The sequence below is a fragment of the Lepisosteus oculatus genome, chromosome 14, assembly GCF_040954835.1.
Source record: "Lepisosteus oculatus isolate fLepOcu1 chromosome 14, fLepOcu1.hap2, whole genome shotgun sequence".
Taxonomy (NCBI): Eukaryota; Metazoa; Chordata; class Actinopteri; order Semionotiformes; family Lepisosteidae; genus Lepisosteus; species Lepisosteus oculatus.
Window position 1 is genome coordinate 52,567,021 of NC_090709.1, and position 27,949 is coordinate 52,594,969.

A 27,949-nucleotide genomic window follows, 5' to 3' on the forward strand; every position below is an offset into this window, starting at 1 on the left:
CTCCAGGTAAAAACAGGCAACACGAGATTCAGTAAGATTCAGTAAGATTCAGTAAGATTCTGGAGAGGATTCTGTGGACTGTTCTAAAGGGAATTCAAAGGAGAATTCCAGGGCAGGACGGCCCAGGAGCAGAAGGCTCCCAAGGGCAGGACATTCTCGCAGAGCGCCTCCTGACCATCCTGAGACTCAGCCCGGACAACCACGGAACGGCCAGAGTTTCCGAGTGCCAGAACCTTCCTTTGTTCTAAGAGTCTAGAGTGGAGGTTGCCAGAGAGAAACCAGCAGCAGGCCTCGTGAACAGGTCGGAACTGTGGACAGCTGAATCACTATTCAGAACTAGCTCTTCATCAGGAACGAACCAGTCCTCTTCCTGACTTGCTGGGACCCACAGTCATCTTTTCTCCTGTGCACAAACTTTGCTAGTTAAAGCCAACACTAACTAGCCGGTCAGTGAGCATCTGCAGCGCACCATCGCAAGCCGCACAGCACAGCCTGGCACCGAGCCAGAGAGCGCAGATTGGACAGCAACAGCCTGCAACTGTTTCTTTGTGCCCGCAGGAGATCTGAATCCCCAGAGATTGGATGAGTATTCAACTTCACTGCATTACTGCTCGAGAATTCAATTGTAATCCCAACCAGTTGATATCAATTTAATTCCTAAGAGTTATGTTCTTGTTTTGAGTATCTAATGTAGAAGTTGTAACCAAGTTCACTTTACGAAACGGTCTTAATGAATGATATACTGAATGTATGTCCTCTTGATATGTGTAACACTTCGTAACTGACTGAATATATATCTTTTGTATTCTGATAACCCTCTCGATAAGATCTGTTAGGTTTACATGCATATTTTATGTATTAATAAATGTATCCTCGTGTATTAGTACCTGTGTGTGTGCGTTGTTTGAGTTATGTCGTATGGTTGGATTCTAAAGCCATCAAAAGAATCAACTTTGTGATTTACTGCTACAATTAATAATTGTCTCAGTAAATGCCCAAACCCTACAGAACTGGTGCCTTCAGAGAGCCACTATGATTACATATTTGGCGTCCCTGAGCCGGTTTTCTTACATATTTGGCGTCCCTGAGCCGGTTTTCCTACAGTGGTAAGGGAGAACCGTTTCCTCGTCCTAGAGGAAACGGAACTTTCTTCCCCCGAGGCCCAGGAACAACCGGAGGAGGCAGCCCAGGAAATGGAAACCCCCCCCCCGAGGCCCAAAGATGACAGGAAGTGACAGCCCAGGAAACGGAACCCCCCTCCTCCGAGTCCCACGGACAACAGGAGGAGGCAGCCCAGGAAGAGGTTACCCCCTCCCCCGAGGCCCAGGGACAACAGGAAGAGGCAGCCCAGGAAGTCGGAACCCCCTCCCCTGAGGCCCAGGAACAACAGGAAGAGGCAGCCCAGGAAGTGGAGCCCCCCTCCCCCAAGGCCCAGGAGCAACTGGAGGTCCCCGAAACTCCTGGAGAAAGGGAAGAAAAAAGCCTTCCCGAAGCGGTGGCGGAGAGTATCCTCGAGGAAGACAAGATTACTTTGAAGCCGCCCTGGAGCTGGGACTGATGGTAGGGCTGGACCTGTCCAGCATGTTTACCTTTCAGTCCCCAGCGAGACCTGGAGGGAGCCCAGCATATTCCCCCCAGGACCCGAACGAGAGGAGTTACATCTAGGCTAAACAGTGCCCAGATGTAGACTCCCAAGTTTTCCACTGTAAGCACAAAGAGAGGAGGTTCAACTTTCACTTGTTTAATCATGATTGTGAAACTTACCTTTCTAACAACTAACGTGAGAGGGCTAAGAGACCCGGTGAAAAGATGGGGAGTCTTTCATGATCTGGTCTCAAAGTCTTTCTCAGTTTGTTTCTTACAGGAGGTCCACCTGAAAGATGAAAGGGACAAGCTGACATTCACCAGGGAATGGACGAAGGGAGAATCATGCTGGAGCGTAGGAGGGGTCCACTCTTCCGGAGTGAGAATCCTCCTCAGAAACCCAGAGATGACGCTGGTTTCCAACTTCTCGGTGGTGCAGGGCCGGATCCTGGTCGCAGACATCGACTGGAGGGGGCAGAAGTTGAGAGCAATTAATGTCTATGCTCCGACGGAACCCTCTATCCGGAAGGAAGTGTTTGCTGACCTGGCCAGCTGCTGCACCACCTACAGACAGGTGGTGCTTGGCGGGGACTTCAACATTGACCGGGAGAAGGGGAGCAACGCTAGCTCGGCAGAGCTGGAGTCGCTACTCAAGCAGTTCTCCCTGGTAGACGGTTTCAGACGGTGCCGCCCTAACGACGCCGGAATGACATGGAAAAACTCCCGGGGAGTGTGCAGCCGCATGGACTACATCTTTCTGCACACGACCTGCTCCCTGGAATCGGCGACGGTGTCCCCGGAGTGGTATTCCAGCCACGAGCGCTTGACGGTGGTGGCTAACACCAACCTGCCGGGATTCGGTCGTGGGTACTGGAAGCTGAACCGGGAGATACTGCAGGAAGACGACTTCAAGGCACTGTTCCGTAAAGACTACGCGAGCTGGGTCAATCTGAGAGACGGCTACAGCTCCATGGTGGAATGGTGGGAGTCGGTGAAGGACAGGACCCGAACCCTGGCGCAGACGTACTGCAGACGGAAGGCGGCCAGGGAGAGGAAGGAAGCTGCACGACTCCAGAGACAACTATAGGAGGAGTACAGCTCGGCTAACGGGGGAGGAGCCTTCAATTCAGCCGGGCACGGGACCTGAAGGAGAGGCTCCGCAAACTCAATCAGGTCCGAGGAGCCCAGAAAAAGAGGGTGATCCACGGCCTGAGACGGGGAGATGGAGAGGAAGTGCTGGACGAAAGCGACAAGGTAGAAGCGGCCACCGCTTTCTACACGGAGCTGTTTTCAGAAAAGCAGACGGAGGTGGAGGCAGGCGATGCTTTTCTGGAGGAGCTGAAGGCACGAGTACCGGAGGAGGTGAGGGAGGACTTGGAGGGTCCGATCGCGGCCGAGGAGCTGAAGGCGGCGTACTTGTCCATGGAGAATGGCAAGGTGCCAGGGCCGGACGGACTCCCCAAGGAATTCTACACCTGCTTCTGGGACACCCTGGCGGCAGATCTGGTGGAAGTGGCGCAGTAGATCTTCCGCCGGGGGAAAATCGGAGACACCATGAGGGAGGGCATCATCTCCTCTTCAAGAGCCCTTAGCAGAGACGGTGAGATGGGACCCTGTCATCGACGGCCTGGAGATACCGGGAGGCGCGGGGGAAACCCTGAAAATCTCCCAGTACGCCGACGACACGACGCTGTTCCTGAGGTCGGACAGGGGGTTAAGGAGGGCCCTGCAGGTCATGGAGCAATACTCCAGAGCCTCATGGTCGAAAGTGGGGGGCGAGGCCGAAAGAGCAAACTGAAGTTCTTCGGGCCCTGGAAGCACAGGACGACAGCGCCGGAGGGTCTCGAGCTCTGCACGGAGCCCCTCAAAATACTGGGGGTTTCCTTCCAGAGCCAGGACAACGAGACCAACAACTGGACCAAGATGATCGCCAAGGTGAATGCGAAGCTGGGTCTGTGGAAAACACGGTCGCTGTCCTACACAGGGAAAGTGATGGTGTTGAAAGCAGACATCCTGCCGGCTTTGGTTTACCTGGCGGTGGTGTACCCGCTGCCGGCCAGACTCAGACGAGCGCCGCAAGGGATGATCTTCGGCTTCGTCTGGGGTGGCAAGTACGAGTACATCACGAGAAACCGGATGTGTCAGCCGGTCGAGGAAGGGGTTCGAGATGTCCCACATTTCCCCCTGAAACTCGACTGCATCTTCTACTGCAACCTCTGTCGGGCGCTGCAGGAGCCCATTGGCCACAAGTACCAGTACTTTGTCAGGCTGTGGCTCTCCGTCCCGATGAGGCACTTGGTCCAGTGGTCAAACACTGGGCCCAAGGCAGAGAGGCGACCGAAGTTCTACACCCACGCTGTCAAGTGGAGCAGGAGGTACGAGGCCACGAGACAGCCAGAGCTCTGCACCAACCACAGAGCCCTGTACAAAGAGGTGAGGGGGCATTTGGTCGCTGACGAAAGGCTGCAGCTTCCCAGACAAGTCTGGGAAAGGACACAGCCCAAAGAACTTGACAACCAACTGAAGGACCTCAACTGGATGGCTGTACACAAGAGACTGGCTACCAGAGAGGTTCTCTACAGACACTCGCTAACCAGGAATCCGCATTGCCCCCGGGACACGTGTTTTGTCGAGGAGACTCAGGAGCACGTGTTCTGGAGCTGCCTCTTCGCCAAGGCGGTGTGGGGCAGAATGGACAACATTATGCAACTCCTGGGAAAGGATGCGGTGCTCAGTTACCAGTACATTCTGCTGGGGGCTGGCACCCACCGGACTGGACAAGGGGACACAGGACCTGTGGGGGCTGCTACTGTCCCTCACAAAACAATGACTGTGGAAGGCGAGGAACACTCTCATCCGGCACAACATAAAGTGGGGGGCGAGGGAGCTGGAGGAGAGGATCCTGGCGGACCTCAGGAGGAGGACGAAGCACCACGTCGCCAAATGGGGTTTCCCCACGGCGAGGGAGTGCTGGAATGGACTTTGGGCCCTATACAGGGATTAAAGGACAATAGCAAGTGGTAGGTTTGGAGGGACTCTCTTAATTGCGCAAATCCGCCCCCACTTGCAAAGATTGATAACGGACAATCAATCTCCGTTCCGCCGTTGTTTTTTATTCCATGGAGTGCTAATATGAGTGAGATGTTCCTTTTGAGATGTTTTTTTTTTTTGCGGAATAAAGTATATTTTGTAGCACAAAAAAAATCTTATGACAAGGTTTACAAGTTATCTGTTGAACTACATTCTAATAGGTGTGGTCACATTCCAGGTCATTTGTTTACGTTTTTGTTTCTGCAGCAACTGTTAGATGAAATGTGCTAATATGTAACCTAACTCCAGTGTGAATAACTAGAAGAGGGGAGCAGCTCCACTCCAGACCAAGGGAGCTTTGAGATTGGCTGGGCCAGATCTCTCATTTGCATATCTGATTTGGAAATATAACACTACACCCCCTTCTTGCATGGATTTAACTTGCACCCAAGAGTCCCCTACTGTGTATTGCTACTTATTTTTTTATGATAAGTGGTGATTACCAGTTGACAGGTTTTATTTGTTGAATTATAAATGGTTTTGTATTATCATCCTGAATGGCCTGTACTCAAGGTTTGGTAGGGAATGTGTTTTCATTTCATTTACCAAATTGAATTTTTGCTCTTTTAGTATTTGTCTAGAAGGCTTTCTGAAGTCAGGAAGCCCATTTATTTGGTGAAAAAAGATTCTGTATTAATATTAATATTGCTCATACAACATAAATAGGGTCTTTTATGAATAAAAAGATCTTGCACTTGGAAATCTTGATAAAGCTGTGTGCTTCCATACACTCGAGCAGTTTTGATTCCTAATATTTGACCTTAGGTGTGGGAACGGGTTTTTTTTGCATTTGATTTCCAATTGATCAGCACAGATCAGCATAGAAAATAGACCCATAAAGCAACCTCAGCAGTGACAAATGTCACTGGGTCACTTGGGTTTATACGTCGGGGTCCGGTAGTGAAGCTCCGCTCCTGTTTAGCCTCCGAAGCCGTACAGGGTGCGGCCCTGGCGCTTCAGCACGTACACCACGTCCATGGCGGTGACGGTCTTCCTCTTGGCATGCTCGGTGTAGGTGACGGCGTCGCGGATGACGTTCTCCAGGAACACCTTCAGCACCCCGCGGGTCTCCTCGTAGATCAGCCCGGAGATCCGCTTCACTCCCCCACGGCGAGCCAGGCGGCGGATGGCGGGCTTGGTGATTCCCTGGATGTTGTCACAGAGAACCTTATGGTGACGCTTAGCGCCTCCTTTCCCGAGTCCCTTTCCGCCTTTGCCTCTTCCAGACATCTTCTAGTTATCAGCTGTGAACACGACACACACTGCTCATCTTTGATGTATAATAGACATCTTTCTTTGATGTCTATTAGACATCAAAGAAAGATTTTTATAGGTGTAGAAACTAGTAAATAAAGCCAATGATTTGTTTTAGAAATGTATTCTTAAAATATACAATTATTCACACCTTAACAATATGTAGTTCAAATTATACATTATATACAATATTGTATTCAAATGTCTAATCATTATAAAAAACACAACTAGTAAACTTCAGTTAAAAATTCTAGTAACATGGCAATATATATATATATTAATGACAAACACAAACTAATTACATGAACACGCTAATATTTAACTCAAAACCACATTTCGATTCAGATATAAATTTTTAAAATTTACAACTTCTTTATTTTCACGAAAATATTATTAATGTAGCACAAACGCTACTTTCTAATAAAGACAGAAAGAAACTGTTTGTTTTGTGTCTCATGGTGATCCTCCTCTCGAGACTAATGAAATGTTTAATATGATCCCTCGAGAAAAAAAAGGAATCAATTTCCGCCTGTAATGATTGATGCCCCATCAAACATTTTGTAATATCCCTGGAAGTTTATACAGTAGAATTCTGGTTCGTGGCTTAAATTCAAGGTAAATGAGACTAAGGAAACGAGTTGGAAACTTGATGTCGAAGTGGGATTTAAATCACCCATTTCACATTTTACTTCATTGGGCAGTATGTGCCAGAGAGCAATGCCACAGCATCCCTTCGATAGCTCAGTTGGTAGAGCGGAGGACTGTAGTGGAGTCAACAAGGAATCCTTAGGTCGCTGGTTCGATTCTGGCTCGAAGGAAGGTGCTTTTTGTGTAATTTAATCAAAGAGTTAAAAACGTTTTATTCAGACATTGATCAAAAGCTCAATAATCGACTAAGCAAAGGCTCCTGTTCCGAATTCAGCCCACGTCTGATTGTCTTGTTTTGGCCAAGATCTGATCTTTGAATTAAGGGACTAGACTGTCTGCTTTGTAATTCAAAAATACATACAAATGTCAAGTTTTTTGTAGATATAAAGGTGTTCTCTGTTTTCAAAGGATAGTTACTTCATTGGCATAATGATTTGGTATTGATTTTGTATCGTTGTATTATAAAGTTTGTGCTTTCTGTGTTTTTATCGTATTGTGAACTTATTTTTTAAACAAATGCTTACAAAGGCAAACACGGCACACATCTGTTTATACCAGCGGTGAATTGTACATTTTTATTAAGTACAAGCTACTGTGCACTTCTGGGAGTATAACAGGTTCGATATAAAGTGGCAAAAATATAAAAGGGGAAAATACCCCAGACTGCATGTAAAGCCCTTGTTGTGACTGTTTTAGATAAGATGGCGTACTATGCACGAAATGTTGCAGAAACACAATCTGATATTTTGATACAGGTAGGCCAGCGCTTCCAAAGCATGCAGGTGTAGAACAGGACTTAATGCATTTTTAGAATGCAGATTGCAGATTAGAATGGCATATGTTTAGCAATAATATTATTTATGGTACCTGAAAGTTTCAGGTTGTTGCACAAAGCTAAGGTATGCGTATACGTGATCTGACAACTGGAATCAATTTCCTGTCGTTAAACTCTGTTTATTTTTAAGTTGATAATAATAATAATAATAATAATACATTTTATTTTATATAGCGCCTTTAAAGGTGGCTTCTCAAAGCGCTTTACAGGATGACAATAACAATAAATAAGAAGACTACAACAATAAATAAGAAAATTTCACAAGACAGGACACAATTATAATTACAACAATACAACAATAAAAATAGAGGAGACCGTGGAAGATGGTATTAAGAAGAGCAGAGGGGTGAAGAATGGAACCAGTTAAGTAAAGGCTTTTCTGAAGAAGAAGGTTTTGAGTCTGGATTTGAAGGAGTTTAGAGAAGGTGTCTCTCTAATATCCTTGGGCAAAGAGTTCCAGAGCTTGGGGGCATAGCAGGAGAAGGCCCTGTCGCCCATACAATGTAGACGGGCTTGGGGGACAGTAAGGAGGGCAGAATTTGAAGAGCGGAGGTTGCGAGGTGGGGAGTAGGGCGATAAAAGTTCAGACAGGTATTGAGGTGCCAAGCCATGTAAAGCCTTGTAGGTGAGCATGAGGATTTTAAAGTCTACGCGGAATTTGACCGGAAGCCAGTGCAAGGACTCCAGGATAGGAGTAATGTGAACACTTGTACTAGACCTGGTCAGGATTCTGGCTGCTGAATTTTGGACATACTGCAGCTTGTTCAGAGTAGATTTAGATACACCAGGGAGCAGAGCATTGCAGTAGTCAATTCGGGAGAATACAAATATGTTGATCAGCTTTTCAGCCACAGTTAATGATAGCATAGGGCGTAGTCTTGCGATATTTCTAAGGTGAAAAAAAGATGTTTTGACAGTATGCTGTACATGTGGGTCGAATGTTAAGCCAGAATTGAATATAACCCCAAGGTTTTTCAATTTTGATTGAAGCTCTAGTACAGAGCCATCTACAGACAGGGTTACAGGACTGGCTTTACGAAGTTGATGGGGGGTACCAATAAGCATGACTTCAGTCTTGTCACAGTTAAGATGAAGGAAGTTTTGAGTCATCCAAATTTTTATGTCAGAGATGAATTTAGATAGAATAGAGACAGCCACGTCAGTGTCGGGTTTGGTATGGATGTATATTTGAGTATCGTCAGCGTAAAAATGAAAGCTGAGGCCATGTGATCTTAAAAGCTGACCAAGTGGGAACATGTAAATGCTGAAGAGCAAGGGGCCCAGTATTGAGCCCTGGGGGACACCAGACTTGACAAGACCGATTTCAGACCTGTACCCATTGAGAGAGACAAAGTGACAGCGATCAGTGAGGTAAGACTTAAACCATTTGAGGGCAGTGTCAGAGACTCCAAACACAGTCTCAAGACGAGAAAGCAAGGTGTTATGGTCAACAGTGTCAAAGGCAGCACTGAGATCAAGAAGGATGAGTATGGAAAGAGAACCAGAATCAGAAGCTATTAGGAGATCGTTGGTGACTTTGACTAGGGCGGTTTCTGTGCTGTGAAGTTGACGGAAGCCAGATTGGAGGGGTTCGAAGTTGAGGCCCAGGATCCAAATCTTCAGTTCTGATTTTTTAAAGTGATATCTTTCCTTCCTGTCGTGAAAGTCACACGATGTGAGCAATTGTTTTTTTTACGTTGCGATCCAAAGAGCCTCAGACGCACAGTCTAACAGTAACCAAACCAGAATGGATTCTGCTGGGAGCCGGGCTGAGCTCATTCTCACTCCCTGTGCTGAAAACAGAATTATTTCTTCCCCGAACATCGTCTACAGATCACTTGTGCGCTTTTAACCTTCTCGCAGCTACGGGCGAGACTGACGCTCATGATATGAAGGCACCCGCTGGAACACATTCTCTAACTCTCACAATCGCGACAGACTTCGCTTTTTAAAAAAAAAGTAGATATAGCCCTGAAAAAAGCATTAGCTTTATCAGTTTTTACATTAATCTATTTTGAATCAAAGTTTGATTTTTTTATTGCATTTTACATTATAATAATAATAATTATCATCATCATCATTATTGCTTACACTTATATAGCGCTGTTCTGGATACTCCACTCAATGCGCTTTACAGGTAATGGGGACTCCCCTCCACCACCACCATTCTCCTGAATGAGCACAGAGATTCAGGACCTCGGTTTTACGTCTCAGCTGAAGGACGGCACCTGATTACAGTTTAGTGTCCCCGTCATTGTACTGGGGTATCAGGACCCGCATGGACTGCAGGGTGAGCGCCCAGCGACAGAAACCAGACGTGTGTCGGGCTCGGCTGTGAGCAGGACAGTGACGTCACGGGGACAAAGTAGAGGAAATCAAAACGGTTCTATAAAAGACCTGTGTCAGCTGTTGGTTTGCAGTCTGGACTCTAAATCCTCCGATCCGATTTTAAATCTCTCTAATACCTGAGCGGCTTCTTCCGAGTATTTATTCGTATACTTATCAGTAGTATGAAGGATGTGACAAATTTATGATTTCTTGGAACAAAATGGTTTTTATTTGCATTCGAAATGAAGCGGAATTTTAGCGCGACACACAAACCCTTTGTCTTTTTTAGATAGTAATTTTTAAACAGACATAAATGTAGAAAACGTGTTTTATTTTAGCACTACAATAGCAGGGTCAGTGGCGTAATGAATAACGTGTCAGGACTTCCATCAGAAAATTATACTGTAGGTTGGACTGCCGTCTGGCTTGTTTCGTTTATACCACTTACATTCTTTTATATAAATGAACTCCACCTGAAAGCTATAGAACACACTTTAGGTAAGTTGTCTGCAGCCTCATGCGAATTTCGACAACTTACCCAAAACACTGTACTGTCTGGAGTTCAGCTCCAGCTCTGAACTCAATTGCAATGAAAAACCATGCGTAACAAAACTGGAGAACAGCTGAACTTGTGCTCAGTTCGGTGATGAGGGTTCAGAACTGTCCTTGTTGTAATTAGCACGAACTGCACAGGCTCTGAATCAGACCATGTCAATTAGTCTGATCAGTGTAGGACACGTTAATGTAGAATTATTAATAGGTTTATTAGTTAGTTAGTTCAGGTTTACCCACCTGAACTAATGTAGAATTATTACTTGGTCTGTCTCTTGTTTGTATATAAATGAATGTCTCTGACAACTTAATGTTAGTTTTACGATGTAGGTCAGGTGTTGACATATGCACGAGTATATGAAATGTCTCACTCCTGATTCAACTTATGTTCTATAGGAGATTGGCGATTCCTCCTGTTTCTCATACAACCATATCAGAACAGAAGACCGTGTCACCCAGCTGTGATTCAAGATCGACTCGCATCTTTATCCCTTTTTTGTTCGTGATCATTATTTTCTTTAGTTATGATCAATATTGAACTTTTTCGAAATGAAATGACAATAATCAAACATGCAGGCAGATTTTTTAAAAGTATTCAGAATTGACAGGGTGCCCCTTTGGAACAGTCGTCAGAAAATGTGAGAAAATGAAAGTTATGTAAGCTCTGACACAAAGCATTGAAGATTGGAATCTGAGTGTAAAAAAGCTACCCGTCTCCCAATGATAGGCAGGGATACACACCATGACTCGAATAGACTCAGCGAACTTTAACACCTATGATATTACAAGTGCTTTGCACGTGTCGAATTTCAAGAAGGAACTACTACAACAGTTGTGGACATAATTCATTACCACCGGCAAAGTCCAATACCGGCAGCTTCTGAGAAAATAATGTTCACTCATGGAATTTGGTCTTTGAACGGCTGGCGGGAAAATTCATTTATACTCCTGTTGCACCCTCAGCTGAAACATGTTAAAATAACAACGCAGATTTGTTGGAGAACCTAACAAGAATTATTGGGTTAGCACTGTATGTATTCTGGTATATTTACTTTAATTTTAATATAAATGTAAACATGCATGCTGTATAATCTATTGTAATTTTAAAATATGTTAGCTGAGGATGCGAGGGGGGCTATTATACCTTGTGAAACACGCAAGGAACTGTAAAAAAGGCTGGTATTTGAAAAAAATTGGCGATCACAAGAAAACCACAATTTATGTGGTATTATCAGCAATATCCTTCAAAATCTATGTTCAAATGAAGGATTTAAAGAAACTATGAAAAAAGCAACAGTAATAGCAGAGGATTTTGATTTTTGCTCTTCAAGTCAGTAGATCGATGTAGAGTTGCACCCCTACAAACAGCACAAAGGATGAAACCCACCTCTTTCGTTATTGCTATGTTTGTGCCGGTGAAAGTAGCATTTGTGCTATTGAAAGCATCTCGGAAGATGAAGGTGCAGTCACTTCCACATGTCATGATATCATTAGATCCGACGACAAGAGCTGAAGCCCCCGGCATTTTCCAAGCCAGGAATGTGAGGAAGATGGGCATGGAGGAAGGTAGCGTGGCCGAGCGGTCTAAGGCGCTGGATTTAGGCTCCAGTCTCTCTGGGGGCGTGGGTTCGAATCCCACCGCTGCCAAATGTTAGTGTTTTAAGACCTGCAATACGATCAGTAAAACCACTTTTTGTTAGGCTGCGGGAGGTGTTTAGAGATAGACTTTCTAAAAGACAGGCTGAACATCAAGGCAGAAAAAATATTTTGTTTTCTCAACAAAAATTATTTTTGGCACGTTCAGCTTTATGTAGGGAACAACATCTGCCGAGATCACTTTTGAGGCAGTGCACATGATAGTGTACCAGCAAGTAAATTTAATATTGGCTGTGGTGGTGAGCTGCTTTTGTCTGTGAAACTTTTAATTCTTCACGCCGAATCGTTGGCAGGGGTAATAGCTTATCTTTGAACAGATCGCTCCATCAGAAATACTTTGTTCGTGCTCAAAAGAGATCAGAGGATTAACTTCATGAATTCACATAGCATACCTTACAGGAAAGATTTAAAAGGGGAATTGATTGTGCTACCTGATGTTGTTCCTGTGGTTTCTTTGGATACAAAGGTGAATGTTCTTTGACGTTCTGCTAGAGTATCCACTGGGTGGGTTTTATCGATAAGCTCGGATAGGTCATCAGTGCTCCGTCTCCGGAAAATAATCAGCACTGTTTTTTCCTGTGCTGTCTTTTAAAACATATAAGATCACGAGTTTACAGATTTCTCCAAATAACAACTATACATTTCAACCCAGCGGTTAGCATTCCTTCAATCCAATAGTTTTACTCTAGGTTAAAAGCAGCGCAATATACAGAGAGATGATATTCAAATATTTCAATGTTCTGTTGGATTACCTGTATGGAGATATCACTCAGAATTCCTAATATGATTTTGAGTTCAGTTTTGCTTTACTACTTTCAGAGTCTTATATTGACCTTGCTGAAGCAGAGAAGTGACATAATCACAAATAGTCTTATTAATATTTCAGTTAAATCTTTTTTTCTGTAGTAACATCAGTTGATATTAATATTAGTCCTGATTTATAATTTTTTGTCATGGTTGATCTTAAATAATTTTGTAATTAGTTTCAGTTTTGAAAAATCATGCAGAGAAGCTACCAAAACGGGTATAGTTCATATAATGATTAATGCAATAGCAGCATTTTGGGTTGAAAACAAAAAGTATATCTTGGTATGAATCCTAACACTTCATAGACAGCGTTCTAGGACTTCTCGCTTCAGATAAAGTTGTCAATACATCATAGATTTCTACTCAATCAATATCAGCAGTGTTATCACTACCGAACGCTAAATATAGATCCTGGCAATACTTCGTGAGATCTTCGTAAGAAAATCCAAAATACTACGGAAGGAATCAAATTTATATGTTTCTTTGGATCGAGAAGATGATCATTATGAGACTCAAAACATGCCTGTCTTTTCTTTTTTCGAGGACAAATGGATTATTGAGGTGTAAAGATGGGTTCAAAACCAAAATCACCTGCTATCGCTGCTGTTTCTTCAAATCCTTCAACTGATCATCGATATCGAGGAATAATATATAGTTTCTTCAAATCCTTCAACTGATCATCGACATAGAGAAATAATATTATACAATTGTGGTTTTCTGTTAATTGCCAATTTGACTAATTACATCTTCGTTTACAGATGTCTTGCATGTATCACAAGGTATAATAGTCGTCGTGCGTCCTCAGTTAAAATGTACGACAAAAGTACAACATTTATGGTTACATCCATATTAAAATGAAGGTTAATATACCAAGATATTAAAATACAATTGTACAGTCCTAACTTAATAATGCCTGTGAAGTTTTCCAACAAATCCAAACTGTAATTTTGAAATATTATAGCTGAGAATGAAAAGAGAGTACAAAGATCAAATTCAATGAGTGAAAATGCACCAGTAGTTCTCTAAGCTGAGTTTCTTCCCTGAACATGACTTGCTTGCGAAGCACCAAGCAGCCTTGAACGGATCGCGGAAATCAAATATAGAGTACAGATGGATTCAGAGTGTCCTTTCCAACTTTTGTGCAACATTTTCCTTTGATAGGGTGGAGTTGTCTTCACAATCTGGGTTAAATAAAAAGGAGTGACGTCAGTGTTAAACAGCTTTCCTTCTTGGAGAACAATGGTTGTGTTCCATATTTCTAATTATTTTGGTTTCAAGATCGCAATTTAGTGTGAAACATAAAAGCCAGCTGGATAAGCTTTATTAATTTCCCTCATGGGATCAATAAAGTATCTACAGCAGTGGTTCTCAAACTTTTTGGACCAAGTACCATCCCTAATCCAACCAAAGCATCCAAGTACCACCTACAAGTCATCATCTCATAGGAACCCCAGAAATTCTCAATGACCAACATGAGTGTACGTGCACATACTCACACATACATATAATAAATATTATAATAATGAACTTTATTTGATATAGCGCCTTTAAAGGTGGCTTCTCAAAGTATTTTACAGAAAAAAAAACATTAACAACAACTAATAAAAAAGCACCATTTCAGTGAGAGGAGTGAGCCTATTTAGTTGAGCAAAGGAGATGTGAATTAATTTTTCGAGCCTTGATACAATTCACAACAGAGTCTAACAGATATTAAATCGTCAGGCATTTTCTTGACGGCAAAGGTCTCGCGGTGGATGTTGTAATGCGTACATTAATTTCTGGAGCAACCTCTCTAATTCGTGCAACTGCACCGTTATGTCGGCTTGTCATTGCTCTAGCACCGTCTGTACAAACTCAGACGCATTTTATCAAGTCGAGGTCATTCTCTTCGATAAATTCATTCAGAAGCTGAAATATGTGCTCTCCTGTAGTTCCTGTTGGTAGCGGTTTACAGAACAGAAAGTCTTCATGGGACATACCCTCAAACTCGTATCTAACGTAAACGAGCAAATTGGCCAAATCAACTACAGACTCATCTAATTGCAGTGAAAAACATCTGCTCATCTTAAAGCGCTCTATCAGTGTACGTTTGATATAATCCTTCATTTCAATAATTCTATGAATGACTGTGTCTTTCAGGGGGAGGGGGGCAGCAGGTCGAGCTGTTTAGCAGCTTTTTTTCCACACATAATACGTGTCAGCTCTTTTGCCAACGGTAAATAAGGTTCTTCAAAAATAGTGTAGCTTACCTGCTTTAGCAATCCGCAAGCTTTTTCCGCGTTTCCGTTTTTATTTCCGTATTTATTTAAAGTTTTTATTTCATGCGCATGGGAGCGAAACACAGAGACGCTCGGTGTATTTTTCTCAAATTCGAACAGTTCTTAAATATTTTTCTATCACGCTTTCGTGTGCTCACAAGATTGCCTGCGTTCGTAGCACGTATTTCTATGCATTCCTGTGTTTACAATGTTGGCATTGTTCCAAAATCACGCACATTCTCCTTTCTCCCTATTTGCTGGAGATACAATAGCTTTTTTTAAATACAATTGGTCACTTGCATCCGTAGCACGCATTCCTATAGAGTGGTATAGAATTACAGAGTATCTCTTGTGTCCACTGAAGTATTAGCACGCACTGTATCGTAGTATGTAGGCTGCGTATTCGACACGTATTAAAATACAAAATATGAAAACCCATCCCGATTTTTCAGTGCACACTACACAGTTCCAGGGTCATTTGGCGTACCACCTGGTGGCACTCCACGTACCACTGCCGGTACGCGTACCACAGTTTGAGAACCACTGATCTACAGTATCTATAAATCTCTTACACGTCATTTACAATGGCTTTTCAACTAATAGCCCGTGCAGGGATCAAACCCTAGCTGTTGGTACAGTACGAGTTGCGTAAGGCTCTGTAACGCGCAGATGAGAAACTAACCTCTGCTTCTTCATTATATACACAGTGAGCTATATATGCGAGCTTACTGCCTCCTACGGGCTCTGTATTTGATTGCGGTACAAGACCGGCCGTGGAGATAAAGTGAGACGGGTGTGTACATTAAAAGGCTCATAGTGTCCCTGGGAGGGCTCAAACCACCACCCTTTTGGTTAACAACCGAACCACAAAGACTCATGTACAGCTTAACACTTCTCGGTCTCAGTGAAAGTGATACACTCCGTAAAATTTCCAGAGATTCATTTATTTTTAAAGGAAAATCACCAACAGCGGCCGAGATCTACTGGAGTTTTTTCATTCTATACTGCGATTTCTGAAGGGTACTCTGTGAAAATACGAGTTTTGACGAGAAGGGATGGACATATAAGGTCAAAAGGCTTGAGGAATTGAACCTTAAGGTGAAGACTGGGGGTTCAGTAGCAGCAGAACCTGATCAATATCAGTTGACTCCGATATACTTTGAAAATGAACTTGGGGATTTAGAGTCAGACGTGCTACCGTTGCACCATGGGGTACTTAATTAAAAAAAAATAGAAAAAAAATCAGTGTTCCTGGAACTGTAATTGAGAACAACACCTGCACAAGAGCTGCGCAGGAAGAATAAAATGTGGTCTGGGAAGAAGAGACTCTCTTCGCAGAGCTGCGCTCTTCACAGATTTTTTTTTTGTGAAGCTGATTTGTCTCCTATGGGAAATTCAACAGTACTGACAACCGTGACTTCATGGCGCAGCGGTAGCGCGCCTGACTCCAGGTCAGAAGGCTGCGTGTTCAAATCATGTCGAGGTCAGCTGTTACTTTTTCAGGTTCTGCTGGTCCTGAACACCGAATTCACCCCATGCAGTTGAGTTCTATCTGTACACCACATAGATAATCAAAACAAAATAGAGCAGTACAGGACACGCAGTGTGGAGCTCACACAGGCTTACAGTCTCCAGCATTGGAGTGGAGGGGAAAAAAGAACTTTTTTTTTTAAGAGAAAAGGCACAGTTCACATCTGCTTAACATCACGTCCAACTTTAGAGACAGCTACATCAGATAATGGAATCCCGGAAGTTTCAGATAACTTTTTTTAATACAGGTTCAAGCAAACCTGAAAGTTAATGAGTTTCCGGACACTTTTGTTTTATTAAAAAGTGTCTGAAGCCTGAAAATGTAATTTGAAAACAAAACCCGCTATTGGACATTAGCAGGTGCTTTTTGTAACGATTTGCTATTTCATGCTGGAAAACAAAGGAAACAGACCCAACGTTTGCTTTCAGGTGCGGTTCATTACATAATATACATCTATTACTGAGGAGCTTGAATAAAATTTACACGAGCCAGGTAGAAGTCGAACCTAGAATCTTATGATCCGAAATCAGACGCGTTGTTTATTAAACCGCTGGCATTTCACATGACCTGAATTCCCCCATAGTGTGCTCAGCGCCGCTACTAGTAATGCACCGCTCCGTCTAAAATTTCAAAGTGAGAAACATGTGTTTTCTGATTTTTTATGAGTTTTAAAATATAATCTCTTTAAATACAGACAAGGGGTTTATGTTTCGCACTGAAATTCCGATTGACTGAGAATTCAAAGAAAGACTGTTTTCTTCCACAACACCGTATAATTATCACATCCACCAGACTCTCCAACCTCTCCAGATCTTGCTGGTCGAGCAATTGCTCCGATAAATTAGGTCACGTATCATGTTAAATCATTTCTTCTCAACACAACATTTCCTGGTGCACGTTTTCTCTATGAAAAAAAGACATTTTTCCGTTGCACGATTTCTCCTTTTTTATCAAAGCGTACAGAAATAAAAAAGAAGAAGAAATAGTGTCGCAAAAGAACTCTGTCGCCCTTGGGAGATGTCAAACGCATTGGACATGAAAATGGCAGATAAAAGCCAGTTCTCTTCGTTTCTCAGTGTCGGGGCTGCTATGTAAAAGAGGCAATTTGCTCTGAGCGCAGGTTCAGCGCTTACTGAACGCAGATGTCTCAGAGCGGTGTGTCCAAGAGGCTGTAAAAGGCGATGGTGGTCCTGTCACCGTAGCTTATTTGGTTAAAGTGCCTCTTTATTGAACAAAAGAACTGTGATTCAAATCCCAGCCGTGTCTTTCTTCCTATCTTGTAGTACAGAACGTACCATCTTGGGCACTCACAAAGGGCTTGATTTCGTTAAATGCATGTGTTCATTTCCTTTCTGGAAAACTTGTTTTTGATTAAATTCACACAGCTTGTGAAACATGAAATTCAGTTTTTGGTTATCAGTGCAGAAGAAATATTACCGGCTGGCAAAATAAACGGTAAGAGATTTTTTTTTTTTGATTCGAGAAGAGACTCCACCAGTCAGTCTCTGTGGCGCAATCAGTTAGCGTGTTTAGCTATTAGCCGAAAGGTTGGTGGTTCAAGTCCACCCAGGGATGGGTTTCTTCTGTGATGTAAACATTGTTTTCACATAGGTCGATTGGATTTCTCAGCTAAACCATAGCCATTTTAATATTTGTAGGAAATGTGACTGTTCAACACTTGTCAAAAATGTCCAATAATGCCCAACATCGCAACTCCCCAGAAAACCATATTCACCCAAGAAAAATGATCGTTGAATCGTCATTTATACTCCCGTCACATCCTCTGCTGAAATATTTTAAAAATACAATGCAGATTTGTTTGAGAACTTGACAAGCATTGTTTTGTTAGCACTGTGCAGTTGGATTTTGATATTTGGACATATTTACCTTAATTTTAAACTGTAAATACTGTACAATCTATTGTAATTGTGTTGTAATATTAAAATATGTTAGCTGAGGATGCAAAGGGGTGAAAGGGAAAGGTCAGAGGGCATAGTAAAAACAAGGTTAGGATTGGTGGAGGTGGTAGGGGTGTTGATGGTTTTTCTCTGTAGAGGATGATTGAGTTTTTTATCCTTCTCTGAAGTGAGAAACTGGAAGAGTGCAGTTGAGAGATCTGATGAGGTTAGTTATAAAAGGAAGTTGATGTGGAGCTGTAAGCCGTAAGAATTCCTTAATGTCTTTGATGTTGTCATCAAAGATAAACTGCAGTAAGCAAAGATAAAAAGAAAATTATCTGTGCATACTGCCCTGTCTTTCTAACACCTGAAGAAGGCTCCACGGCCAACACGTCGTGTTTCCTTTCTTCTTTTTTCAGCATGGAATAACCCTTTACTTGTTCCTTTGCAGCCTACGCATGCTGACGCAGCTACTCACCTGATATTTAACATTCCTATAATCACAACTATGAATGTCCACTGTGGGTATTTTTTCCATGATTATTTATTCTATCATTGAAGCATATTTTATGTCATACCGAAGTGTCATAATCACCGAATTTTTTTTTTTTTCATTTAGAAAGTCAGAAAATGATAAATCACTATGAATTGCATTAAGCCTGTTCTGATCTAGAGTTTCTATATACTTTAACATGCCATGTTCACAATGTCACAACTCAGAAATGCAACAGTGAAGTGTTGTAATTACCAATGTACATAGTGTTGGAACATTGAGATGTTTTGGTAATGAGGAAGGAGGGACATGCCATGTTCACAGGGTCATATTTGAAAAAATGGCACTGTAAAATTTCCTAAAGTTCAGGATTTTGATAGTCTGTTCCATTGTCTCTCACACCTCAGTGTCAGAATTTTTAGATGTTTTTATAACCAGGGGGTAGGTTTATAGCAAGAAGCAGGAAGTGCCATCACCCGTTGCTCATCCTCGGTTAACCATATATTCTCATATGCCATGTTCTAAATGTCCCATTTATATTAAAAAGTTCTTGTAAAATGCAAGATTTTAAGACTTTTTATGATCAGAAGGCAAGGTTGTGGTAAATATGCAGAAAGTGCCTGTGAACTTATGTTTTGCCTTTGTCTTATTTACTTATTGTGTTTGTGTTATTGTGAGTTTTGAAAATTGGTTTACAATTTTCTGAAATGTGTTTCACACAAAAATGTTATTTGGATAGTCACTACTTACATATTCCCATTTACTGAGGATAAATACAGTAATCCATCCTGATTAGTACTTTTAAAAATTACTGTAAAGAGCCATCTACAGGCGAAAGGCGGCATAACAACACAGCAGCAGCATTAAAGGCAGAAGAAGAAGCTGGCGAATAAGAAGCCAGCTTCAGCCTCGTTAATGCAATACCATTGGGTGAGGTGGAAAAATATTTCTTGCTCTGAATCCTAACATTTTTATAGGAGGTGTTCTAGTACTTCTTGCCTCAGATAAAATTGCCAATACACTTAATTTCTACTCCATCAATATCAGCAGCGTTATCGGTACTGAGTCCTAAATGTACGTCCTGTCATCATATAAAATGTCAAAAGTTTCGACTGCATTCAACTGATCAAATTTCTCTTCGATGACAGTTATAATTTTATCCAAAATACATCCGAAACAAATTTGCACTGTTTTTTTTTTAATCCAGAAGAGCATCATCATGAGACTCAAAACATACCTGTTTTTTCTTCTTTCCAGGAGGAAGGATTGTTCAGATTCAAACATTGGTCCAAAATCAATGTACTCTCCTATCGCTGTTGCTTCTTTAAATCCTTCATTTGAACGTCGATATTGAGGGATGATATCGTACAAATTGTGGTTTTCTTTTAAAGCAAATTATATTAAAATATGAGCCTCTGTTATAGTTGTCTTGGAAGTTTCGGAAGGTATAATAGACCCCCTTGTGCCCTCAGCTAAAATATGATAAAATACAACAAAATGTATTTACATAGAACAGCATTTATGGTTACATGTATATTACAATTAAGATAAATATACAAAAGTATTAAAATACAAATGTACAGTCCTAGCATAATCATGCTGTCCAACTGTCTTTTTTGCTTGTCAAGTTCTCCAACAAATCTGTGTCGTAATTTTAAATATTCTAACTAAGAATGCATCGAGAGCATAAATGAATTCTTCTGCTAGCCGTTCGAAAATCAAAGTCCTTGGCTGAATATGATGTCCTTGAATGTTGGTCATTATTGGCCATTCCCAGTGATATTGACTTACATACTTAATTGTTTAACAAAAACATTCACATTTCTTGCAAATATCAAGTGGGTTAAGGTTTTGCTAAGAAATCCGAATAAGTAGAGATGAGGTTTACATTGCAATAATGAGAAGTGCATTTCTGGGTGGGCTCAAACCACTAACCTTTTAATTAACAGAGACTCACGTGTGTCCCTTTTCTCCATTTGCAAGCTTAAAAAAAGAAAATAATGCTTTTTTCTTACCAGCCTGCGATATACAAGGCAAGATTTGTATTTAACTTTTAAATCTTTAACAAGCTGTATGAATTTCATGAAAAGCAAGTTGTTCCAGAAAGAAAATGAAAACTTGCGTTAAACAAAATCAAGCTGTACGTAATCATCCATAGTGATACATTTTGTAAGACAAGACAGGAAGAAAAGCACTGCTGGGATTTAAGCATCTCCTGTTTAAGAGGAAAGCATGTTAACCAAATCAGCCAAAGTGCCCTCAGTGTATCAACACCATGTTTGAGTCAGTGATTGCAGCTGACTGTCACTGGAGGACAGTTCATCGTGAACAAGTCAGCCTGCATAATGAGGGGGAAGAGACTGACTTCTGTGATGCAGTATCGACAGATACTAACCTTCTGTCCAACTGTTCTCTGCTGCATTCTGGAGTAGCAGGTAAATATTGGTTTCCATGCGTGTGTAGGGGTTTTCTGTATTTACTGGGACAATTATTAATTGTAGCAGTAAGTCACAAAATGATTCTTTGATGGCTATTAGAAAACCGACTTTGCGGGTTAACTCATTAACGCTCACACACAGATACTAATACACTTATTAATACATAAAATGTGCATATAAACATAACATATCTTAAGAGTGTGGGTTAGCAGAATACAAAAGGTATATATTAAATCATGAAGAGTTCCAAACCAAGAGGGACATACATTCAGTATACCATTCATTTAGACTGTTTCGTAAATGAACTGGGATTACAACTTCTACACTAGATACTCAAAAGCAAGTACATCACTCATAGGTATTAGATTGATATCAATTGTGGTTGAGGTAACAATTGAATTCTCGAGCTGTAATGCAGAATGTTGAATACTCATCCGATCTGTGTGGATTCAGATCTCCCGCAGACACAAAGAAGCAATCAGCACTCTCTGGCTCGGTGCCAGGCAGTGGCCGGTGCGGCTGGTGAGAAGGAGAATAGGGAGAGATTCCTGCTGCGATGCGCTGCTGATGCTCTTTGAAGACCGGCTAGTTAGTGTTGGCTGAAACTAGCAGAGCTTGTGCACATGGAAAGTGACTATGGGTCCAAGCCAGTCACACTCTTTAGATGGGAAGAAGACTAGTTAGTTCCCGATGTAGCGCTAGTCCTGAATCCTGAGATTCAGCTGTCGACAGTTCCAACCGTAGTTCACTCTTTGATCAGGCGAGCTTTGAAGGTGGATTACCCGTGGTTCACGGGGCTTGCTGCTGGGCTAACCTCGGGCGGATCCTTTGGTTATGCGTGGGCAACCTCCGTTCTCGACTCTTAAAACAAAGTTAAGTCCTGGCACTCGGACACACTGGCCGTCATGTGATTGTCCGAGCTGAGTCTGAGAACGTCCTGGAGGGGCACCTTCTGGGCATCGTGCTGCCTGTTTTATCTGGAGGAACTACGGTAGTTCAGTGGCTTAAAGTTCCGCAGGCATTCGAGACCCACGTGGGGTTACCCTGCCCTACCAGTTCCTGATTGGCTGATTGAGGTGGAGGATGAGTAACAGTGACCTCTGACCTTAGGGTTGTAAACCTTGGGATGAACCTCTCCCATGGAATCTCCCAGACAGTAAGGCGCCAGAGATGACCACTTATTAGGGTGGCTGGTGAATCTCAGCCTTGGGAGCTGTTCCTTATCAGGAAACTCTATCAGCTAGAAAAACACCTTAAATGTGAACCAGATGGAATGGCCTCTCTGTATCCAGCTGCACTGAGATGAGGGAGAGAGGGACTGGCAAGGGAGCAGCAAACTTAATTCCTGTATTTTAAATACGCCTTGCCGCTACAGAAGTGTCCTTAGAAGAAAAACATCTTCTATGATAGTGGTACAGTCCATCACACCCCTCCTATAGCCTTTCAAAGAGAAAAAAAAACTGACAACAAAGTATGTCTATGTGTGGTAATCAACCAGGTCTTACAAACATTCTTAAACCCTTCCACCTCCTTTCATTGCAAATGATTTGTACATATTAGAAGGTTAATTTTGGCTTCTGATATTATGGTGGATTAAGAGTCCTGAAATCTTTGTAGAAGTACAAAGATGAAAGAAAGGGCAGTGTAATCATGGCCAAGAGAAGGCAAATGTTGGACTATCTGCTTGGATTGAATGGAGCAAAACGTAGGCAACTCCTTGAGCAGAACCTGCTTCATCCTTCAGACTGGGGTTTCTGAAGATCTGTACATTTGAACTTTCAAAGTGACTAAAGTAAAGGAGTTTTCCCTTTTTACCACATAATTCCCACAGATCAACACTAACAGAGAGCCTAATTCCAGACAGGATTCAATCACTGTCTCTCAGGCATCCCAGCAGTGGATTTCATGACTTCAGAAAGCCATCTTCACCAGTGGAGAACTCAATGCTCTGAGGTTTACTGGCAGAGTCTCACACTGGGTAATGTTAGATGTTGATAAATAATGTCCTATGGAATTCTACTATTGATAAATTCTACTATGGAACTGCGATGTGTCTTGAAAAAAATCTTCTATGATAGTGGTACAGTCCAGCACAGCCTTTAAAAGAGAAAAAAAAACAAGGTAAGTCTGTGGTGTAATCAACTAGGTCTTGCAAACATACTTAACCTCTTCCAGCTACCAACATTACAAATGCTGTTTACACATTAGATGGTTATTTTTGGCTTCTGATATTATGGTGGATAAAGAGCCCTGGAATCTTTGTAGAAGGACAAAAGAAGGAAAGAAAGGGCAGTGTAACCATGGCCAAGAGAAGGGAAATGTTGGGGAGAGCTTTTTTCATTCACTTTTTATCATTGTTTTTCCAGCCCAACAAAGATCAACATATATGAGCAGGCGTCCTGTGCCAAATCCAATCTGCCTTCCTTCCAATCATACAGGAATGTGAGTGAATTAAATATTGACATATGAAAATACACAAAAATATGCAATCACACTGTAGTGTGCTTTCTGAAGGCACCAGTTCTGTAGGGTTTGGGCATTTACTGGGACAATTATTAATTGTAGCAGTAAATCACAAAATTGATTCTTTTGATGGCTTTAGAATCCAACCATGCGACATAACTCAAACAACGCACACACACAGGTACTAATACACGAGGATACATTTATTAATACATAGAATATGCATATAAACCTAACAGATCTTATCGAGAGGGTTATCAGAATACAAAAGGTATATATTCAATCAGTTACAAAGTGTTACACATATCAAAAGGACATACGTTCAATATATCATTCATTTAGACCGTTTCGTAAATGAACTTGGTTATAACTTCTACATTAGATACTCAAAACAAGTACATAACTCTTAGGAATTAAATTGATATCAACTGGTTGGGATAACAATTGAATTCTCGAGCAGTAATGCAGTGAAGTTGAATACTCATCCAATCTCTGGGGATTCAGATATCCTGCGGACTCAAAGAAACAGTTGCAGGCTGTTGCTGTCCAATCCGCGCTCTCTGGCTCGGTGCCAGGCTGTGCTGTGCGGCTTGCGACGGTGCGCTGCTGATGCTCACTGACCGGCTAGTTAGTGTTGGCTTTAACTAGCAAAGTTTGCGCACAGGAGAAAAGATGACTGTGGGTCCCAGCAAGTCAGGAAGAAGACCAGTTCGTTCCTGATGAAGCGCTAGTTCTGAATAGTGATTCAGCTGTCCACAGTTCCAACCTGTTCACGAGGCCTGCTACTGGTGCTAACCTCGGGTGGATCCTCTGGTTACTCTCTGGCAACCTCCGCTCTAGACTCTTAGAACAAAGGAAAGTTCTGGCACTCGGACACACTGGCTGTTCCGTGGTTGTCTGGGCTGAGTCTCAGGATGGTCAGGAGGCGCTCTGCGAGAATGTCCTGCCCTTGGGAGCCTTCTGCTCCTGGGCCGTCCTGCCCTGAAATTCTCCTTTGAATTCCCTTTAGAAAAGTCCACAGAATTCTCCTGAATCTTACTACAGGCTCTCTGTGTTTCTTGTTTTTACCTGGAGGAACTTCAGCTCGTTGATTGGTGAAAGTTCCATGGGCATCAGAGTCCCACGTGGGTTACTTGGCCCTACCAGTCCCTGATTGGTTGATCAAGGTGAGATATGAGTCATTTACTCCTGACACCTAGGAATGCAGTCCAGATGTCCATCTGGCACTCCCTAGACAGATAGGCGCCAATGGATGACCATTGATCATGATAGCCAGGCTTAGCTAAGTGCATCCCCCTTTGGGAGCTGTCCCTTATCAAAGGAAACCTTAAATCAGCCTGCATGAATAGTTTCTCTGTGGCTGCACCACAGAGATGAACAGAGATGGGGCCTCATTTGGGAAGGCTCAGAACACTTAATTCTTTCTTATTAATAAGCCTCGCTGCTACAACACATATGCAGTTTGAGCAAACATAAGACAATAACCAAGTACCACAAACTACCAGGCATCTAGTATCATTAGCAGTTCAGGTGGGGAGCTGCATCACCATGTGTAGGCTGCAAAGGAACAAGTAATAGGTCTATTCCATGCTTAAAAGAAAAGAAAGAAAACACAACATTTCAGCCGTGGAGCCCTCACACCTGAAGAAGGCTCCACAGCTGAAACGTTGTGTTTTCTTTCTTCTCTTTTCATCTAGTGTCATTAGCCTTTTAACAGTTCCTGTCAAAATAAAATAGAAATGGATAACATTCTAGAGAGAGTTTGAAATACCAAGGTACAATTTAAAACATATCTCTTCCACTACAACCACAATATTTTGGAGAGATCGTTGAACCTCACTGTTCTGACATGTCCGTTAGCCTCCGTCCTGCTTCAGCAATGAATGTGGCGGGGCACATTCTGAGGGAGATGAGGTCAATCATGTGGCAGGAAAACCACGCTATGCTTTTTTTTTGAGATCCTGAAAAGGACAGAAGGGCCATGTATATGTGTGCAGCTGGATATGTAATTACAGGTGGCGTAGCAGAATCTGCTGAAGCCCCACTGCCTGGTGTGGACGGTAGCTGTGTATATTGCAGCAGAATTGTGCATGTGAGATCATGGGGGCATGTCATGTGTTTCAGCACTTCACTCCCTTCAGTAGCACATGATTCCCTGAGTTCGTTGGATGACCTGTGGACCGATCTTTCACGATGAAGAATTCCTTAAGAAGAATAGATCTCGGCCCACCATCCCAATGCCTCAGTCTCAAAACAGCAACCTCCCACTGCCCTTAGTCTGCAAGGCAGTCCTTTCAAATGCGATGACAACGCCTAGACCTTCGTTGCCTTTTGTACGAGCTGAACTTTTGTGCTCATCAATTCAACGCTCTTTCCATCAACTCATCTTGTCTTTTGACGCTTCGTGTTTTGCGCTCCTTTGACTATTGGCATATCGGGTGACTGCAAACACTGAAGTTCTTGCTTACGGAGTGTGGAACATTGTTTTCAAGTGATCGCTGTTCTGTCATGGTGACGCCGAGTGAATCTTTCTTTGGCAACATGGGCAGGCTGACAGCAGTGCGAGCGAAAGTAATGGCAAATTTCTTGACTTATTTCTGAATGTGAATGTTCTTTAGAAAAGGGATGCGGCATTGCTTCTCGCCCGTGTAAAGGTCACGCATTCCAGACGTGGTTATGAGCGAACAGTTGCCGCAAGTGTTTGAAAAGAGCAAGAGAGGAAGCAGCCCTGCCCCGTGTGAGGATCAAACTCAGGCCCTTCAGATGACGAGACTGACGCACTACCAATTACGCCAACAAGCCCAGCTGCAGGACACACACCGGAAAGTTTGCCTCACATGGATTTCAGTCGCCCGTTCCCTAATCTTTAGACGCCCTCTGCTGAATGTTGCATTTGCCTTTTGATCTCACCGATACATTTTTGGTCTGTTTCTGTTGCGAGTCCGTCTTTCAGATCTCACCTAGCATAAGTCTCTCTGGCTGAAGTGGCCTCTCTGCTTCAGCATCGTGCCCTCACTCAGCCATTAAAAATGTCACTCGGACTTCTGACAAGCTGACATGAAATGTCAAGAGAGAGGGGCGGAGTGACGCTTAAGCCAGAGAGAAGATGAAAAGGGGGAGTGGCAGCGAAACGCTTGACAGCTGCACGATGCTCATCAAGCTCTAAGCACACACCTGGAGGATGCGGGAATTGATCCTGCTACCTCCCACATGCAAAGCAAGCGCTGTACCATACAAACCAATCCCCCTCGCTGGGGCTTATGCCTCAGTGTCACCTAGTGCCGCTTGTTCCCCTCTTACCGGGCACAGTTCACTGCCCTTCGTCTACAAGGCAGTCGTGTAATTGCGGCTTTCTTGACTTATTGATGAAGGTCTGACTGGACGAGCGAATGACGCCTCTCCCCCATCCTCAAGCTCGCTGACAGATTGAAACGGAAAGTGCTGCTGTGGCTCGTTGGTCTAATGGGATGATTCTCACTTAGGGTGCGAGAGGTCCCGGGTTCAACTCCCGGACGAGCCCTTGTGTGCTCTTTTCCTCCTCTTCCACAAGACTGGGAACTGATATCCACATCACTTCGCAGCATCTGCTTATGGCAAACGATGGAATGTGACTAATGACTGAACGAGCCTGGTGAATTCTCATCACATGGCACAATGAGAGCGTGCAGTCAGCTGTCCGAGGCGGCAACCTCATTGCTCGTTCAAAAGAACACGTACTGAAAACTCATCACCACTATGTCGTAGATGAGCACCGCGATCGCTTGTTGTCATGCGTCCTTACTTGGGAAATGCAGAAGCAAAAACTGCCCTCTCTCAGCCACCAAAACGTGTGCGGCTCGCCTTGCGCTCTCTGCGCCTCGCATATTTGTGGAGCTGTCTGCTCTTCTTTCTGTTGAAGTAATCAAGTTACGGGGCGTCCTGCAGCCTATGATGTTCTCACTGAGAGCTTTCAAGATTTGAAGGAAAACTACGAGCTTGATTGCTCAAGTCGAACGAATGTGATTGTTAAGCAATCGATGATCAAAAGCACGTCTTCTAACAATTCCTGAGAGTATTATCAGCACTGTTTTCACTCGGATATACTTTTCACTTGCTAAGCTGACAAATTGGACGA

The 27,949-nt window shown here is 42.9% G+C and overlaps 1 protein-coding gene and 4 non-coding genes across 5 annotated transcripts; 4 read left to right on the forward strand and 1 right to left on the reverse strand.

The window, feature by feature from the left end:
• Positions 1-5,226: 5,226 nt before the first annotated feature.
• Positions 5,227-5,282, forward strand: LOC138243800 (U7 small nuclear RNA). Its single transcript, XR_011192418.1, has one exon. It is a non-coding gene; the product is annotated as a U7 small nuclear RNA (small nuclear RNA).
• A 310-nt stretch (positions 5,283-5,592) lies between these two features.
• On the reverse strand, positions 5,593-5,904 carry LOC138243180 (histone H4-like). Its single transcript, XM_069198695.1, has one exon. The coding sequence runs from the start codon at positions 5,902-5,904 to the stop codon at positions 5,593-5,595; it is 312 nt and encodes a 103-aa protein (XP_069054796.1).
• Positions 5,905-6,658: 754 nt separating this feature from the next.
• Positions 6,659-6,746, forward strand: trnay-gua (transfer RNA tyrosine (anticodon GUA)). Its single transcript is given in 2 exon segments — positions 6,659-6,695; positions 6,711-6,746. It is a non-coding gene; the product is annotated as a tRNA-Tyr (tRNA).
• Positions 6,747-11,856: 5,110 nt separating this feature from the next.
• Positions 11,857-11,938, forward strand: trnal-uag (transfer RNA leucine (anticodon UAG)). Its single transcript has one exon. It is a non-coding gene; the product is annotated as a tRNA-Leu (tRNA).
• Positions 11,939-27,283: 15,345 nt separating this feature from the next.
• trnap-agg (transfer RNA proline (anticodon AGG)) lies at positions 27,284-27,355 on the forward strand. Its single transcript has one exon. It is a non-coding gene; the product is annotated as a tRNA-Pro (tRNA).
• The last annotated feature ends 594 nt before the right edge of the window (positions 27,356-27,949 follow it).

Coding starts and splice junctions, on each gene's coding strand:
- LOC138243180 (XM_069198695.1), bottom strand. CDS start 5,904: ATGTCTGGAAGAGGCAAAGGCGGAAAGGGACTCGGGAAAGGAGGCGCT.